The sequence below is a fragment of the Caretta caretta genome, chromosome 5, assembly GCF_965140235.1.
Source record: "Caretta caretta isolate rCarCar2 chromosome 5, rCarCar1.hap1, whole genome shotgun sequence".
Lineage (NCBI taxonomy): Eukaryota > Metazoa > Chordata > Testudines > Cheloniidae > Caretta > Caretta caretta.
The window spans coordinates 41,635,762-41,654,102 of NC_134210.1; the positions used below are offsets into that span (position 1 = coordinate 41,635,762).

The 18,341-nt window shown below is 42.8% G+C and overlaps 1 protein-coding gene across 2 annotated transcripts in view; it reads left to right on the forward strand.

The window, feature by feature from the left end:
- RGS7BP (regulator of G protein signaling 7 binding protein) overlaps positions 1 to 16,392 on the forward strand; it is a 78,584-nt gene extending 62,192 nt beyond the window's left edge. Inside the window, exons 4-6 of one of the 2 annotated variants that reach the window (XM_048850915.2) lie at positions 5,231 to 5,378; positions 6,967 to 7,037; positions 15,365 to 16,392. In XM_048850915.2, coding sequence (XP_048706872.1) covers positions 5,231 to 5,378; positions 6,967 to 7,037; positions 15,365 to 15,456 — 311 coding nt within the window. In that variant the 3' untranslated portion in view covers positions 15,457 to 16,392. Of the gene's footprint in view, positions 1 to 5,230; positions 5,379 to 6,966; positions 7,042 to 15,364 lie in introns of those variants that run through there. The other variant, XM_048850916.2, reaches the window with a different exon arrangement.
- The last annotated feature ends 1,949 nt before the right edge of the window (positions 16,393 to 18,341 follow it).

Genomic DNA, 18,341 nt, shown 5'->3' on the forward strand with positions numbered 1-18,341 from the left:
ATACAAGCATTGGGTAAAGATGCATGCAGGAGAGCAAAGAGGAGATGGGGCAGGAGTTTTGGAGGGCAAAAGAGAGGGAAGGTATAAGGGTTTTTACCCATAGTCTAGTACACACTACATTAAAAGCCGCTGTGTCAAGGAGTTAAAAGCTCCGTTTTCAGTTATACATTTATACTGAAACTAGACTAAAATATCACTGTTAATGGTAAGAAAATATCATACAAGCTATTGGTCTGATCCATAGCCCATTGAAGTCAGTGAGCTGTGGATCACACACTCACTGCAGCATGTTGACAGGTAAACATTCTGTGCATCTCTTCCATTATAGCATTCCACTTTATTTGTAAAGATTGTAAAGGTTAGGTAACATGTAAACTTAGAGTTAGTGGGACGCCCTTTCAAAAGGACATCATAGTGCATGCACTACAGTGCAAGAGGTTGAGTAAAGGGGCTGTGGCCATCCTAACTCAGACATTATGTGCCTTCACGGGTTTTCTTTCATGAAGTGCATTGTCTTTAATAGTTACTGCCGTTAATACTGGTCAGACTGGGCATGAAACTTAAACATTGGATTTGTCTAACTTTTCAAAAAAAATGTATAACCATGCAGAGTTAAACTCTGCCCTTAGATACTCACACACAGCTCTCCCTTGATTTCATTGGGAATTCTGTATGAGTATCAGAGGTCAATATTTGGCCTGTTTTAAGGTGCACTAGGCGGTCTTGCAAAATACATATACATACAAAAGGTCCAATTCGAGGTGGGAGTCAAAGGGGAGTCTTTCATTTTTGTTTTTTTCCCCTCCAAAGTGAAATTTTATTCAATTTCCAGTGTCTTAAAATGAAATGGGAATATTTTACAGCTTGTCGTTATTTCAGAATTTATCCTTAACAACAGTCTATTGACACAACCTAAGGAAACAGTGAATTAGATTCATAGAGTTACATCTCTAAGATTGCAGTGTGCCCCGGTGGAATAGTACAGGCAAAGCAAGGGTAGAATCAGCACTCCATGTCTGTACACAGACTTCTGCCAGCTATATTGGTCAGGAGTGTGAAGAGGTGTAGACATGGTCTTATGGTACTATTCTGCTAGGCACTTCAAGAAATACCATAGAATAGATACTTGGATTAAAAAGGAAAGAATTGAGCTTAATGGGACAATTGTGTGCATGCATCATGGAGCGAATACACCACAAAGCTTCTGTGATATAAATTCAGAGTGATCTAGTTTCTGTATTGTATGTCCATCACAATAATAAAAATTCTAAATTACAGGTAAGTGTGTACCATGCACAGTACAAGAGCCTTACACATTGAAGTTCCTGGCATAATTCCTTTTCCATCATGCATTTTGGATTAATAACAAATATCTTAAAATAGTATATAAAAGCCTTTGATAGCTTATAATTTAGATAAAAAAAACACCTCACTGAAATCATGGTATCTTTTTCTGTGTAAACTGTATTTTACTTCAAGTTTTAGGAGCATTGGAAGGATGGATTACTTAACTGATGTGCTATGATCTCATTATCCTATTTCAGTGGTTTTCAACCTGTGGTCCATGGACCTGAGGGGTCTGCAGACTATGTCTAAGATTTCCAAATGGGTCCACACCTCTTTGAAATTTTTTAGGGGCCCGCAAATGAAGAAAGGTTGAAAATCACTGCTCTGTTTGAAAACTGGTATGAGAAAGAAGGACAAACTGTGAGAGAAAAGAGAAGTACAATACATGTGAGGAGAAATAAGCACTTAAATACACTGAACTCTCCTTGGGAAAGAAGAGAGAACGGGTCAAAGGCAAGTTTGGAAGGGGAGCATATCATCCCCATGCTAGCCCTATGGAGATTCCCTAGAAAATATAACAGTTTTTACTGTTTTCCCCCCATTATTGTTTCCATTGAGACACCCACTCATTCTTCAGAGATCCAGGGGCAGCCACAGCCAAGGGAGTCCCTGGCATTGCATCATAGGGTCATGATGCCAGGGAACAGCAGTTGGGAAGGGGTGGTAGACCAGTACAGAGCCTCCACCATATTCCAATGCTATCTTGGATTTGAGGGTAGACCCCAGGGCCTAACTCACTGGTTTAAGCCTATGACCAAGACGTCTTCAGAGCCTTTATTATTAACAGACTCCCAGTTATTTTTCAAGTGATTTGGCAGGCATCCTGAATTTCAAGGAGGTCTTCATGAATCGGTTAGGATCCAACAATATTACTGGTAGCCAACAGCTCCTTTGAGCCAAAGAGAGCTTGGTACCACTCATACTGCCAAAACTGTACAAGACTGCCTTTGTGCTGACAAAAAAGAAAACATTACAGGCACTGTACGTCTGTCCTTGGGAAGAGGAAATAACAATCCTTGTTTTAAAACCATAGCACTTTAAAGTAATGGTAAAATTAATCAACACCAGATTATAACACTACTTTGTATTTCTATAGCACCAGTGACAAGTTGGATTGCTTTCAAGAGCAATCCTATTTCATAGAAAGGTGATAAGTGTGTGATATGAAAGTTGTGTAATGGAGCTGGTATAATTCGCTGCTCTTTCCAATACAGTTAGTAAAATAGCCAAGAGGACCAGACAGATAAGCAATTAAGGTTTTGCATTGAGGTCTCTGATAAGACAATGACAAATGATCTGGAAAAATGGGTAAACAGTGAGATGACAAAGTTTGCAGATGATACAAAATTACTCAAGATAGTTAAGTCCAAAGCTGACTATGAATAGTTAAAATGGGATCTCACAAAACCGGGTGACTGGGTAACAAAATGGCAGAGGAAATTCAAGATTGATCCATGCAAAGTAATGCATATTGGGTAACTATATACATACAATATGATGGGGTCTAAATTAGCTGTTATCACTCAAGGAAGAAATCCTGGAGGCATTGTGGATAGTTCTCTGAAAACAGTCACTCAATATGCAGTGTCAGTCCCCCTGCTCCGCTCCCCTCCCCCCCCCAAAAAAGGCTAATAATGTTAGGAACCAATAGGAAAAGGATAAATAAGACAGTAAATATCATAATGCCATTATATAAATCCATGGTATGACCACACCTTGAATACTGCATGCAGTTCTGGCCACCCCATCTCAAAAAAGATATATTAGAAATGGAAAAGGTACAGAGAAGGGCAACAAAAATGATTTAAGGTATGGAAGTTTTCATATGAGAAGAGATTAAAAAGACTGGGAGTATTCAGCTTGGAAAAGAAATGACTAAGGGGGGGATATGATTGAGGTCTATAAAATCATGACTGGTGTGGAGAAAGTGAATAAGGAAGTCTTATTTACCCCTTCATATAACACAAGAACCATGGGTCACCCAATGAAATTAATAGGCAGCAGGTTTAAAAAGAAACCAAAGGAAGTACTTCACACAGCTAACCTGTGGGACTTGTTGCCAGGGCTGTTGTGAAGGATAACACTATAACAAGGTTCAAAAAACTAATTAAATACATTCATGGAGGAGGATAGGTCCATCAATGGCTATTAGCCAAGATGGTCAGGGATGCAACCCCATGCTCTGGGTGTCCTAAAGCCTCTGACAGCCAGAAGCTGGGAGTGGACGACAAGAAATGGATCACTTGATAATTGCCCCGTTCTCGTGATTCCCTCTGAAGCACCTGGCATTGGCCTCCGTTCGAAGAGAGAATACTAGGCTAGATGGACCATTGGTCTGACCCAGTGTGGCCATTCTTATGTTCTAACTGGGATGTACAATTGGGAGGAGGTTATACTAAAGCTAAAGCCCAGAAGGAGATCACCCAGGAGGAGGGTTTGATTGACTCTTCATTAAGCGGCGGGTCAGGAGGGGAGAGAGAGATGGAGCAGCACTTTAGTCTGGAGTTCAAAAGGAGCCTCCATGAGAGGTGAAAAGTGGAGCTGTTCCCTGTGGCCAAGGATACCTGAGGTGAGTGAGAGGTTTAAAAAAATGGAAGTTTGATTCTCAGGATCTCTAGCAGACTGCCAGGCTGAGAACATGCAAACAGCTTTGATGACCTGAGAGGCTGGATGATGGAAATAAACAAGCAATTTCTTCTATACTGTAATTACACAGATGAGGTTTAGCTAGGTGATTTCTGGACAAGTTTGAAGATTAGATAGGCATTCAGACCACAGATTTTGTTTTTAATATTCATTTCTTTCTCTTCGTGATAAACCTTCCTTAGTAAGAGCTTTTTGGTCATAGATTGTTTGGGCAAATTCATGAGATCCATCCAGAAAGGTAAATAAACTTGAACTTCTGAGGAAGGTGTCTGGAACCCAACTCTGAAATTTCTCAGTTCAAATGGCACACACAAAAGAAATCCATCCCATCAGATGCCTGGTGCCAGGGCTACATTGCATACCACGGAGTAGGGTGACCAGATAGCAAGTATGAAAAATCAGGACAGGGGGTGGAGGGGTAATAGGCACCTATATAAGACAAAGCCCTGAATATCGGGACTGTCCCTATAAAATCAGGACATCTAGTCATCCCTACCACAGAGGAATTGCCCAAGGGCCATGGACTAAAACCTTGTCAGGGCACCAGCTAATTCCATCAATCCTAACTTCTTTGCAGTCACCATCACCATAGTCCAGGCCCAACATCTCCCTCTCTCCCACACAAAAAACCTGACTACCAGCCCTCAACCACTCAGCTCTAACACCTCCTTTTATTTCCTTGTAGTAAGTATGAATCACAAACTTGGTGCAGATTTGGAATCTGCTGCATTTTGGGTTGTGAATCTTGGCAGGTGTGTAGTGCTATTAAAACTTGTCATGTATAGAACTGCACATTTTGTCCTACTTTTTCAGCACAGCATACTACTACTAACTAGGATACGTGCATTGTGCTGTCTATTGATGTGAGAGGTTTTGAAGTCGTTTTCAATAGATGCGCTACAGTTCGCTGTTTTTTATTCCATGTTGTCCTTTGGTCCCTGGCACAGATTTTACACAGTTAAGCAAAATGTTTAGTTCCACACTCCTCTCTTTGACCTCACTCCCGCTGCTGCTGCTTGGCATAAGTAGTGCAGTGGCCAAGCAGCAGAGCTCTCATTAGCAGATAGACAAGTTGCCATCCATTCCCTGCCCTGCTCACTTTTCACGTTGAGTTTGTGTTCATAACTCTCTGCACTGGTGCTGTGCATGACCAAGTTCAAAACACCACATTTTAGTCTCTGTATAAGCAGTGTTTAAATAACAGGGATATGTTTTGTTTTATCTTAACATTTTAAAGGAAAAGAGCCTTGTGCAACACCCAGGATCCTAGACAATAAAATGGAGGAGAGTTCAGAAGTACCTATTTTAGAAGACACATCATCTTCACCAATAGATATTCAACAGCATTCATGGCAGGTTTCCACCGATATTGAAAACACTGAAAGGTATGTGTAGCCTTTATTCCTAAATACTGGAATTTACGTCTAATGCTTTATTCAGTCTTTCCCACATAGGCAATCAATATTGTTACTTGTATCAGTACATTAAAAAGGCATTTTAACATTTCTTCAGAACTTAATGTACATGACAGTAACTTCCAAATCAGTGGGTACAAAGATGGGCCAGAAGTGAAATATTTGATTTAGCTGAGTACTACTGAATGCCACTGTCAAAGCACGAAGGAGAAGAAACTACAGAGATAAATGGGCCCACTTGCAGAACAGCGATAATAAGACTTATTTTCATTTTAATTTTAACCAGGCCTCTGCTTTTGTATCCCAAATTACCTGGACTCCATTTTTGCACTTGCCAGTCAGGTATTTAAATATCCAATTGACATCAGTTGTGCATGCCAATAATTCTGAACATGTGGAAATAAACAAGTATATACCAAACTGAACTCCTTTCATCATCTGGCTATCCAGGTGCAAGTTGAAACTTCTATGGCCCTTTAAAAAAAAAAAAAAGTAAGAGATAACCCTGGTGGTCATTTCTGGTCTTACTAAAACTGATCTATTATCTAAGGCTTTTTGTGAGTTACCATTGAGAGCATGAGGGCTACCATATTTCCTTGTATATAACCAAAATCTGTTCTATTAAAAGGGGAGCTGAATAAAACTGAACTATAGGAAAGACAGTTGCACTGCTCTGTTTAGGAACCATATTGTAGTATCAGTGGTATCCAAATGAATGAGGCAAGATCATGCTGTCTTTCAAACCAAAAACCCTTTAGTGCAGCCTGAGCCCTCACACAGTTTCTCTTTCACTTTACAAACCGTGAGCCACTTTCAAAACACACATACCTGTAACCCTGCTATGGGAGAGAGGAAACCCATTATCATAGCAGTGGGGATTATTTAGTCTGTTTTCTCGCCTTTAACATTTTGGGCAAATCCCATGCACTCGAGAGGGGTTAGGTTGACATGCTGGATGGAATGTTCTCTTCATCCACAGAACGGGAACTGATACAACACACATGGTCCCTACAGTCATTTATTTACTACTTTTTCAATGCTGCCTTTGTGCTTGGTACTGTCCCAGATACAAAGCACAAAGAGTCACTGTCGCAAAGCACTTACGGTCTAAGTGTTTGCCACCTGGGGGCAAAAGGGTAGCGCAGCCAACACTGATGCTGATCAATGCTGCGTACGGTGCATCTCTCCACGAGGAATTGGACTGAACCCACCAACTCATTTTATAAAGACCACTCAAGATCCAGGAAATGGTAATTATGTCATCATCCTAGGCTAAATTTGAACCAGAAAGCTGCCAATTACAATCAAATCAACCCTCCACTTCCTCATTAAATCTGAGGGCATATTCCTCTTGTAACAAAAATAAAGAATTAGACTGGCTTTTATATTGGAACCAACTACTTGTCCAATAGATAGATCCAAAAGAGCTCATTAGTCCCACTTTAAATTTATTATCTTTCATTATTTCAGTGTATTGTACTATTCCTACAACCCCCAAAAGCAGAAAATAGGTTATTTAAAGTCTCCATTCTATCTGTTTTACTTTTAATTTCCACAGAGACATGAGAGAAATGAAAAATCTTTTAAGCAAACTCAGGGAGACTATGCCTTTACCATTGAAAAATCAAGGTGAGTCTTGCTTTTTCTGTATCTAATGTAAATTAAGGCATTCAAGTGTTTTGGCTCAGTTTATATCAGAAAAATCTAAATTTTTATATCTAAAAAAAAATCTAAATATTATAAAAAAATATTCTGAGTAAGTCCTGGCCCCACTGATGTCAATGACAGAACTTCCACTGACATAGAATCATAGAATATCAGGGTTGGAAGGGACCTCAGGAGGTCATCTCGTCCAAACCCCTGCTCAAAGCAGGACCAATCCCCAACTAAATCATCCCAGCCAGGGCTTTGTCAAGCCTGACCTTAAAAACTTCTAAGGAAGGAGATTCCACCACCTCCCTAGGTAAAGCATTCCAGTGTTTCACCACCCTCCTAATGAAAAAGTTTTTCCTAATATCCAACCTAAACCTCCCCCACTGCAACTTGAGACCATTACTCCTTGTTCTGTCATCTGCTACCACTGAGAACAGTCTAGATCCATCCTCTTTGGAACCCCCTTTCAGGTAGTTGAAAGCAACTATCAAATCCCCCCTCATTCTTCTCTTCCGCAGACTAAACATCCCCAGTTCCCTCAGCCTTTCCTCATAACTCATGTGTTCCAGTCCCCTAATGATTTTTGTTGCCCTCCGCTGGAATCTTTCCAATTTTTCCACATCCTTCTTGTAGCGTGGGGCCCAAAACTGGACACAGTACTCTAGATGAGGTCTCACCAATGTCGAATAGAGGGGAACAATCTCATCCCTCGATCTGCTGGCAATGCTCCTACTTATACATCCCAAAATGCCATTGGCCTTCTTGGCAACAACAGCACACTGTTGACTCATATCCAGCTTCTCGTCCACTGTAACCCCTAGGTCCTTTTCTGCAGAACTGCTGCCTAGCCATTCGGTCCCTAGTCTGTAGCGGTGCATGGGATTCTTCCATCCTAAGTGCAGGACTCTGCACTTGTCCTTGTTGAACCTCATCAGATTTCTTTTGGCCCAATCCTCCAATTTGTCTAGGTCCCTCTGTATCATATCCCTACCCTCCAGCATATCTACCTCTCCTCCCAGTTTAGTGTCATCTGCAAACTTGCTGAGGGTGCAATGCACACCATTCTCCAGATCATTTATGAAGATATTGAACAAAACCGGCCCGAGGACCGACCCTTGGGGCTCTCCACTTGATACTGGCGGCCAACTAGACATGGAGCCATTGATCACTACTCGTTGAGCCCAACAATCTAGCCAACTTTCTATCCACCTTATAGTCCATTCATTCAGCCCATACTTCTTTAACTTGCTGGCAAGAATACTGTGGGAGACCGTCCAGAGGGCAAGGATTTCACTCAGTAGGGTTAGCCGAGCATCCTCTAAAGCTAGTATATTTTGGAAATTAAGAACTAAGTTATGTCTCTGCTGAGCAGAGCTGTACTGGAGAAAGGGAAGAGGCATAATAAAATTTTATTATAAATTTTGCAGATGACACCAAGCTCAGAGGGGTTGCAAGCGCTTAGGAAGGAAGGATTAGAATTAAAAATGACTGTGACAAATTGGAGAACTGGTCTAAATTCAACCAGATGAAATTCAATATAGACAAGTACAAAGTTCTTCACTTAGGAAGGAAAATGCACAGCTACAAAAATGGGAAGTAAATGGCTAGTGGTAGTACTTCTGAAAAAGGATCTGGGGTAATAGTGGATCACAAATTGAATACCGGTCAACAATGTGATGCAGCTGTGAAAAAGGTTAATAGCATTCTAGATGTATTAATAGCAGTGTAGTCTGTAAGACATGTGAGGTAATTGACCTGCTCTACTCTGCACTGGTAAGGTCTCAGCTGGAGTTCTGTGTCCAATTCTGGGAGCCACACTTTAGGAAAGATGTAGTTAAACCTGAGAGAGAGAGTCCAAAGGAGAGCAACAAAAATTTAAGAAGTTTATAAAACCTGACCTGTGGGGAAAGCTTCAAAAAAACTGGGCAGGATTAGTTTTGAGAAAGAAAAAAAAAAAAAAAGACTGAGGGGGGACCTGATAACAATCTTCAAAGTCTGCTCTAAAGAGGACTGTGATCATTTGTCCCATGTCCACTGAAGGCAGAACAAGTAGTAATGGGCTTAATCTGTAGCAAAGGAGATTTAGGTTAGATATTAGGAAGAACTTTATAACAATAAAGGTAGTTGAGCTTTGGAATAGGCTTCCAAGGGAGGTTGTGGAATCCCCATCTTTGGAGGTTTTTAAAAACAGGTTGGACAAATACCTGTCAGGGGATGGTCTCTGGACACTCTCCAATTTGTCCTAAAAAATTAAAAGCTAGGGCATATTCTTTATCATATATTATATTAGTATTTCTATAATGCTGTCAGTGTACATGGCAGCCTACAACAAATAAAGTGTGCTAAGCATAACAGGTCCTTGTCCCAAGGAGCTAACAGTTTAAAGGCACAGCAGTTATGAGAGAAACACAGAATGGGGAGAATACATTGCGCTCCTGAAGTTTCATGGAATGGAGGGGATTGCAAAGAGTTTGGAAGGAGGGGAGGAAGAAATCTCAGTGTGCATTATATAGAAGGTCATTCCAGGTAAACAGGCACAAAGTCTGGAATGGGGCACAAAGAGAAAGAAGAAGGTGAACATAGCAAAGGAAAGACCTACGCAGTGGAAGAGAAGAAACTTGAACTCAGTGCAGAAGAGAGGAAGACAGTTCAGAGTTCCAAGGATGAATCCTTCCTCTGCATTCCGGCCCCGTTATATTGTTCTGGTAATCCTTCTGACAGGTGGAGTTGGCAGCAAGAAGGGCCAGGTTCAATGTCTAGGGATTTCTCATACCACCACAAAATAAAACCGGCTCAAGTCCCCACCTAGTAATCTGGGGAAACTAAACACTACGTTTGGGCGCCTCTCAAAGGCAATCCTTCCCCACTCGCAAGCACTGAGTCTGTGTAAAACAAAATAAAACTTTTATTAAAAGGGGAACCAACGTTAATTTGGGAAAACACCAGAACCGCAATTCAAAAGCATGTGATCACAGGCAAACATCCACCCCCCAGAGTGTGTTGGACAGTGTCCTTTGCCTCAGTTTCTCACTTTGCGGTGTGAAAGTCCAACAAACAGATGTCCCTTAACACAGCACTCCCCTCACCTGCCACTGTACCCTACTCACCGTTGGCTGTCCTTGGTTAGCAAAGACCCAGAGTTCAGAGGTACGTTCACATGGTTCAACTCCCACCCCTGGGAGCAGGGAGACATCGAGCAATGCCTCTGCTTCTGCTCTACAACTGGCTCGTAGCTGTCGCTCTCTCTCTGCCACCGTTGCTGCTCCCGCAACGTCACATTCTGAGGTTCTGCCACTTAACCCAGCTCTTAATGATTTCAGCAGGTAACAGGGAACCTCACAGCCAATTCGGTCTCTGTATTGTCTCTCCCTGTCCCCAACAATGTCTACGGCTTAGCCCCTAGACCTGTTCAGCAATAATATCATCTCTAGGACTCACCAGCCAAAAACAAAGACTGGTCTCAATTGAGACCAATCAGCTCTATCATTAAATGCTAGACTCTTGGCAGCATCCACACCACCACATAGAAACACCTATCCCCACCCTCTCATCTTCATGGGGATGTGGCATCCCTACTCCCTGCTTAGCAAGTGAGGTTCAGTTTAGGGTGACTCCCTCAATCGGGGGGGTCACATGGTAAGCACAGTTTTGGTGCCTTTTACTCATATAATAAGGTTAATACTTCATCTTCATTACCCCTGCATTCAAATCCTTGAGTGATTTGTAACCCGAAACCAACCAAAATTGATCATTTTGGCAAAGTAGCTCCATCTGCTGCACACGTAAGCAGAGTAGGCATGTCTGTGCAAATATGGTCTGCTCCTGAAGTCTTTTCCCCCAGCTCATCACAGGGGAGAGCTCATTCAGGTTCTCCTTACCCTCTGCATAGATGGACTGAAGATCTCTGGTAAACGCACCAGAGGCTTTTAGGGCTGTACATCAGGCAGACATACTTTTAAGTAGCCCAGAGACTGCTCTGAACGATGTTGGGGTCCAGCCCCAAGATCAAGGAGATACAAACGGCTCTTTTGATGCTCCCATAAACATACACCATCTATGTTCAGAGCTTACTGCCCACTTCTGGGAACTGAGGTCTCAAGCAGCGATGATAATACTTAGTAGTGATATAGGACTTTACGCCTTCAAAGTATTCTAAGATCTTTAATTAAAACTGCATTTTGGATTCATCAAAGAGGAAAAATAAGGGAGAGAAGAAGACCCAAAAGGAGGAGATTTAGTTAATTACCAGGGTACGAGCTAATAACTTTAATGACTAGATGTGAAATTAAGAGTGTGGTTGTAAAAAAAGTTGTGAGGTGATTTGATAGTGTTGAATGAATGAATCCTTACAGGACCTGAGCCTGCTCGGAGTGAAATCAATGAGAGTTTTGCCGCTGAGTTCACTGAAGTCAGGGTGGGCTCAAAATTACTAGTCTTTTCAAGCTTAGTATAATGCTACTAAACTTTCAGCTTTGCTTGCAGTCTGATTGAAGAAGTGTTCAGATACCCAAATGTATTGTGCATGTGCAGTGGGTGAAATTTAAGAAGAAAGAGAATGTATTCTCTCAAAGGAATCATGCATGCAAGACAAAATCCATTTCTTACCCTTGTTATTACAGCTGCATATGCAGCACTCTTCCTGCAACTAGCATGTGTAATATAATCATTCTCTTCTGAGGTGGATATCAGTGCTGCCCTTTGGATCACCTACCAGGGGGTCCAGGAATATTTTGGACAGCAACCTATCCCCTTCCCTGCCAGGATACCTCCATTATGCACTCAGGCCCCCAAAGGGGCTTAGGCACTGCAACACCTGGCTTTAAACTTTTAGGTGCCTCGCCACCCAGGAGAATCCACAAACCCTGAGGGAGGCAACCAGGCTGCTTATGCAATGTCTGGGGAGACTTAGACACCTAAGAGAGGGATCCACAAAAGCCAGCATGCTAGGTGGGGAGCCACCTAAGTTAGCCAATAGAAGATGCCAAAGAAGAGGTGTGTCTTAAGCCTCACCCCTTTCAATGAGTTAGACACCTAAGTATGTGATGGAGGGAGGCACCTATCTCCACTTGGGATTCAAAGCTGTGAAACTTCTGGAGACAGGTGCCTAAGGAGTTTCTTGCAAGATCCTCTCATATGCAGACATCAGAGCTCAATGTCTAGGTACGGTAACCAGAGGATAGACTCTGTATCCAGAGAGGTGAGGCATGGTAAGCAGCCCTCCAGATGTCGAGATGGGCAGTCTTTCAACAGATGAGTTATTGTCTGCAACACTGCCCCACCATCACAATCTGGAGAGGAAACCAGGCCAAGCTGGTGCCCAACCATGGCAACTCTGTACCCTCCTGAGACTAGCCCATCAAGCCTGGTCCAGGATCTACAATCAAGTGGACAAGGGCGCAGATGCAACAACAGGCTCCTCAGTTTACTTAGTGTGTTAGGTTCTCTTGTAGAGTAGAGGCATCAATGGGAAAGACGGTCATTTTCAGCTCCCTTCTGGAGCTGATTGTTCAGCTTGGGGAGCAAGTCTATGCTTTCATGTGGCACCCCCCTGTCAGTAGCAAAAAGCAAAGCAAAAGTAGACAAAAATGCAAAAAATCTGAACTCTTAAAAGAACGGCAATGGCACACACCTAACTCCACACAAGACAGCCAGAAGAGGGGCTAGAAAGGAGAGGGCAGCAGGAATGACCTTTCTTGTAACCTTTAGCCCATTAGTTAGGGAACTCACCCAGGAGGTGGGGAGCCCTAGTTCAGTTCTCCCATGTGCCTCATGTGGAGAAGACAGGTGAATGCCCTAACCACTGGACCATAGAGTCATTCTTTCTCTCTGGTCCAGTGTGTATTTATTTATACACCATGGAACAGCTTTCAACAGGAGAGCACCATATCAGAGTATCCCATAGAGCAGTGGCTAGCACCCTCATCTGTGAGGTGGGACACTCAGGTTCAAATCCCTTCTCCACATCATGCAGAGGCGGGAATTGAACTGGGGTCTCCCATGTTCTGAGTGAGTACACTAACCAATGGGCGAAAGGTTATAAGGAAGGCTGCTGCTGCTTCTCTCCACTCCACCAGACTATTTTGTGTGGAGTTAGGTGTGCTCATAGCACACCAGCCCCCACAGGGCAGATAGCAATTCATAAGAACGGCTATACTGGGTCAGACCAAAGGTCCATCTAGCCCAGTATCCTGTCTTCTGACACTAGCCAGTGCCAGATGCCCCAGATGGAATGAACAGAACAGGTAATCATCAAGTGATCCATTCCCTGTCACCCATTCCCAGCTTCTGGCAAACAGAGGCTAGGGACACCATCCCTGCCCATCCTGGCTAATAGCCATTGAACAGCCATTCCCCCACTTATCTCACCTGGTTTGAGGCGCAGGACTTAGGAGCAAGCCAAACACCAGCTGTCAGGACTGAGGCAGCAGTGCATGGGCCCAGAAGTAGAAACATAGGGCACTTTAAGGGCAGAAATTTAAGCACTGAGGGATGTTAGATGCCTCCAGGTTTAGGCAGCAACGTGATAAGAGTTTTGAGAATCTCAGTGGAACCTAAATTTTGGATTTAGGCAACTGAAATGAGAGTTGGACACTTAAGTCCTTGTGTGGATCAGGGCATCACTCTGTATCAGTCTGGTCAAAGTTAGTCCTGAAACCAGGTGTCTAAATGTAGCTTTATGTTTTTCCAAATTTGGGAAACTCTTTTCTTAAAACCCTTTTCACAGTTAGCAAGCATTTTATTATTCATGTTTTTCCTAGAGCTGTGAAACAATGTTATTTTTACAAACAAATATAAAAATCTTGGGTGGGTGGGGGAAATAGGTCTTTTATCTTATCATGGAAGAGCTTGGATTATCAAGGAATGTCGCCTAAAGTTCAGATCTTGAATCCATATAAAAATAGCTTTAATTTAGGTTCCTAAATACAGATTTAGAAGCTTAACTTTAGGCAGCCAAGTTTGAAAATTTTTCCCCATCTCCAGAGATGAAAGGGTAATTCCTCTCAAGTTGCATCTGAAGCAGTGGGTTTTTTACCCATGAAAGCTTATGCCCAAATAAATCTGTTAGTCTTTAAGGTGCTACCAGACTCCTCGTTGTTTTTGTAGATACAGACTAACATGGCTACCCCTCTGATCTCAAGTTCAGTGATTGAACCACTATGCCACCTGCCAGAATTTCTGTCTTTCTTCCTTTTTGTTTTTTAATTATCCAAAATGGATATTCTGAAACACTGTTTCTGTTGTCATGGGGCAATGGCCATAGCTCTGTAATTAGCATTTTAAGAGTCAGAATATATAAATCAAAACTACTTTATTGGAATAAAATTGACGTAGGACAGAGTTGCTACAGAGCTCCATTATCATAATTAAGGCTATGATTTTGTCACGGATATTTTTAGTAAAAGTCATGCACAGATCAGGGGCAATACACAAAAAAAAAAAAAAAATCACAGAAGCTGTGACCTGGTCCAGACTTTTTTTTTACTAAAAACATACCTGACAAAATAGGGAGGGAGGAGGGTCCAGCACCTTGCCCCTTCCCTCCCCTGCAGTGGCTGGGAGCTGCAGGGACCCCATGGCCCAGTGGCTGGGAGGGGTCCCCCTGCCGCCCTGCGGGGCTGGGAGCTGCAGGGGGGGTCCCCGCCACCCTTAATGGCAGGGGAGCTGTGGGGGCTCCTACCAGCAGTGGTGGCTGGGGAGGTACAGGGGGTCTCCAGCCACTGAGCAGCTCTGTGGTCCCTTTGCCGCCACCAGTAGCTGGAAGCAGTGGAGGGCCCCCACCTGTGGCCGCTGAGCAGCTCCAGGGTCCCTCTGCCACTGCCAGCTGGGAGCTGCAGGGGGTGTGGGGGGACAGCTGCTCACAGAGGCGGAGTCGCTGGACAGCTCAGGGGTCACCACCAGTGGCAGCAGCTGGGCAGCTGCGAGAGGGTCCCCCCGCCACCCGTGGCTGCTGGGTGGCTGCTGGTCCCCTGCTGCTGGCAGCAGTTGGGGCCCCCAATGTCATGGAGGTTGCTGGAAGTCACAGATTCCATGACTTCCGCAACCTCTGTGACATAATCTTAGCCTTAATCATAATTCATAGTGTATGAACATGCTCTTTACAAAAAGGACTGAACTTAGATGCATTTAGATTGTAAAGTCTTTGGGGAAAAGACTATCTTTTTAGCCTGAGTTTGTACCGTGCCTAGTATAATGGGGCCCTGGTCCACTACTGAGGCTCCCAGGTGCTACTGGTATACAAATAAGTAAGCAGGTTCTTTTTTATACACCTAAGCATATTACATTTTGTATTTCTTTCATTATAGATGATAGCAGCCTCCTAAACCTGACTCCTTATCCATTGGTGAGAAGACCGAAGCGAAGATTCTTTGGACTATGCTGCCTTGTCTCAAGCTAAAAAATTCAGTACAGAAACTCCAAGAAAACCATAACTTTCATGAAACCAATATTATTTGACCTTTGAAAGGATAAACCTAACTGCTCTTCATTATAAAGCGTTTTCTACACTGCCCTATTCCTTCTCCCCCCGCCCTTTTCAAAAAGGAGTTTTACAGTTCAAAGTTGTTGTTCTCAAGAACCAGAAAGGGAACAGATTTAACATTATGATTTTTTTTAAAGATTTTGTAATGACATTCCGCATGTCTACTTTAAACCATTCAGTGACTAGATGCAAGAATTATGGTTACTAGCTCATCCTAAAGCTTTTTTATTATACAAATCACAACAGAAATTTTGTGTACAGTACAAAACTATGCCTATAGCTCTTACTAGTATCACATTAATAGAATATGATCAAATATTGTAAACAATCTTTAAACGTAGAAAATTTCAAACATCAAAATGTGTTTAACTTCTAATATTAAAAACAAACTATTGTAACAGAACATGCACAAACTCTCCTACTGCTTTTTGTGCTCTCATTCATATTTAGTCTTCCACTATATCTCAATTTAGCAAAGAACTTCACAGTAAAATTTCTTAATTTATCATACTCAAAATCATATATGAAAAATATTCATATTTGTAAATACAAAGTAATCATAATATCTACATACTGTACAGTACATAGAAGTTCATTAATTTCCTTTTAAACCAATGGTGTCTATTTCAACTTTGGAAGAAAGGGGCAATGGAGTTAAAAGATGGTGTATATACAATATACAATTACCCTCGAACATAAATCAGAAAATACGTTGTTTCCATTAAAAGTTGAAGCATGGTGTCTGCACATCGACTTAGTGTTAACTCTTATAGGGCATGCCAGAATTAGCTCAGACTGTAAAATATTAGGCATTTTACATTGTTAATAAAGTTTTTTAGGTAAACTAAAAAATGTCTGCTTTCTAATTATTATATCACTAGGAAATCAATTTACTATAATGTCTCAGTAATAGTATTTGCTCCATTTTCAAGACTGCTATTCTCAGAGGAAGATGACAAAGTACAATCAGCCCCCAGACATTATTTAGACTGACAACTAGTGGCAAATGTTGTGTATTGCAGGACATAGTTCCCAGATATCTATTGTCTCAGACACTGAGGGAAGACAGACAAGACACCAAGAACGTGGTTTAACTAGGCTGCAACTTTATTAAGTAACATATCTGGGAACTATCCAGCAGTAACTATTCCAGGGCAGGTCATCGTTCCTTGTAATCTGTAACACCTGGCGGAGGGCTGGTATCAGTCCCACACCACACCATACCTCCCAACAGTCCTAAGTTTGTGGACCTATCCCACTTTGACCCCCGAACCTCCCTGTCCCAGTTGAAGTGGCTCCTGTGGGGCTGGCTGGGCTAAGCTCTCCCCTCCAGGCATTGTGACTTCACTCCTGCTGCATGGGAACACAATGCTGCTCAGGTTTGGCCCACCCCCTTCCCCACTTAGAGTAGGACTTGAACACCACCTTGGTCCCCAACCCTCTTGCAGACAGGTCCCATCCCACTTCAGCCACTGAAAATATTGGGAATTATGTCACCCCTCCACAGCATTAAACAGGTTCCATCACTGTTGCTGGACCCCCATCATGCTCTTCTCATATGAGGATAGGGAAAGGATGTTGTCTTTTCACTGCTGTGGATGTTAGGAGTCCATACCACCTTTCCCACCTTTTCTGGGAGATGCCTCATCCTAATCTGCTTCCAACTGTGCTTTATCAGGAAGCTGCCCCCAGTCAAATGAATGTCTGCACTGGGCACCTGCTAATGTGACAAATGCATTTTACTGACAAATCTACCCACCAGGACTCTGGGTTGCTAAGAGGAAATTAAAAAAACAAAACACAACACATTGCCTACACCAATCTAGCAGTGCAGGAAAGATTCCTTGCTAGACTTAAAAAGGTGACTAGCATGATGCCCACAGCAACGCCCCAAAATCTCAAGGGAGTGGGAGGGGGTGGAGCTTTTTTTCCCAGTGCAGAATGATGTCTCCAGGCAGGGGAAGATCTCATTTTGGTATGCAGGTTTATGCTGCACCCTTTAGTCCAAAGGATCAGCTGCAAGGCCCCACTCTGACCCACAAGGTGGTTGAGTGCCTGCAAAGAGGGGAGAGAGGGAGAAATCCTTAAAGGGCCCAAAGGTTTTCCTTCCCCTACTGGCCAGGCAGTCTCCCCCCACCTCTGAGGCTGGAGATTCAGGGGGAAAGTGTTCTTTGGATGCATGGCATACCCGTTCTCAAAATGACATAGTTGGAAACTGTGACCTGATCTGATTTTCAACACAGATAATTATCTCCCAATAAACATATTTATGGGACTCCAGAGGCTTGATCCCACTCCTGTCAAAGTCAATAGTAATTAGTCCATTGAGTACATTAGTGAGGGATGACACCTTAAGTGTCATCTTAGAAAAGAGATGACTAAGGGGGGGGAATATGAGAGAGGCCTATAAAATCATGAATAACCATATATCACATTGATAGATGTGCATGGCTCCACAGTATGCCAACATTTTTATGGCTGACTTAGAACAACGCTTCCTCAGCTCTCGTCCCCTAACGCCCCTACTCTACTTGCGCTACACTGATGACATCTTCATCATCTGGACCCATGGAAAAGAAGCCCTTGAGGAATTCCACCAGGATTTCAACAATTTCCATCCCACCATCAACCTCAGCCTGGTCCAGTCCACACAAGAGATCCACTTCCTGGACACTACAGTGCTACTAAACGATGGTCACATAAACACCACCCTATACCGGAAACCTACTGACCGCTGTTCCTACCTACATGCCTCCAGCTTTCACCCTGACCACACCACATGATCCATGCTCTACAGCCAA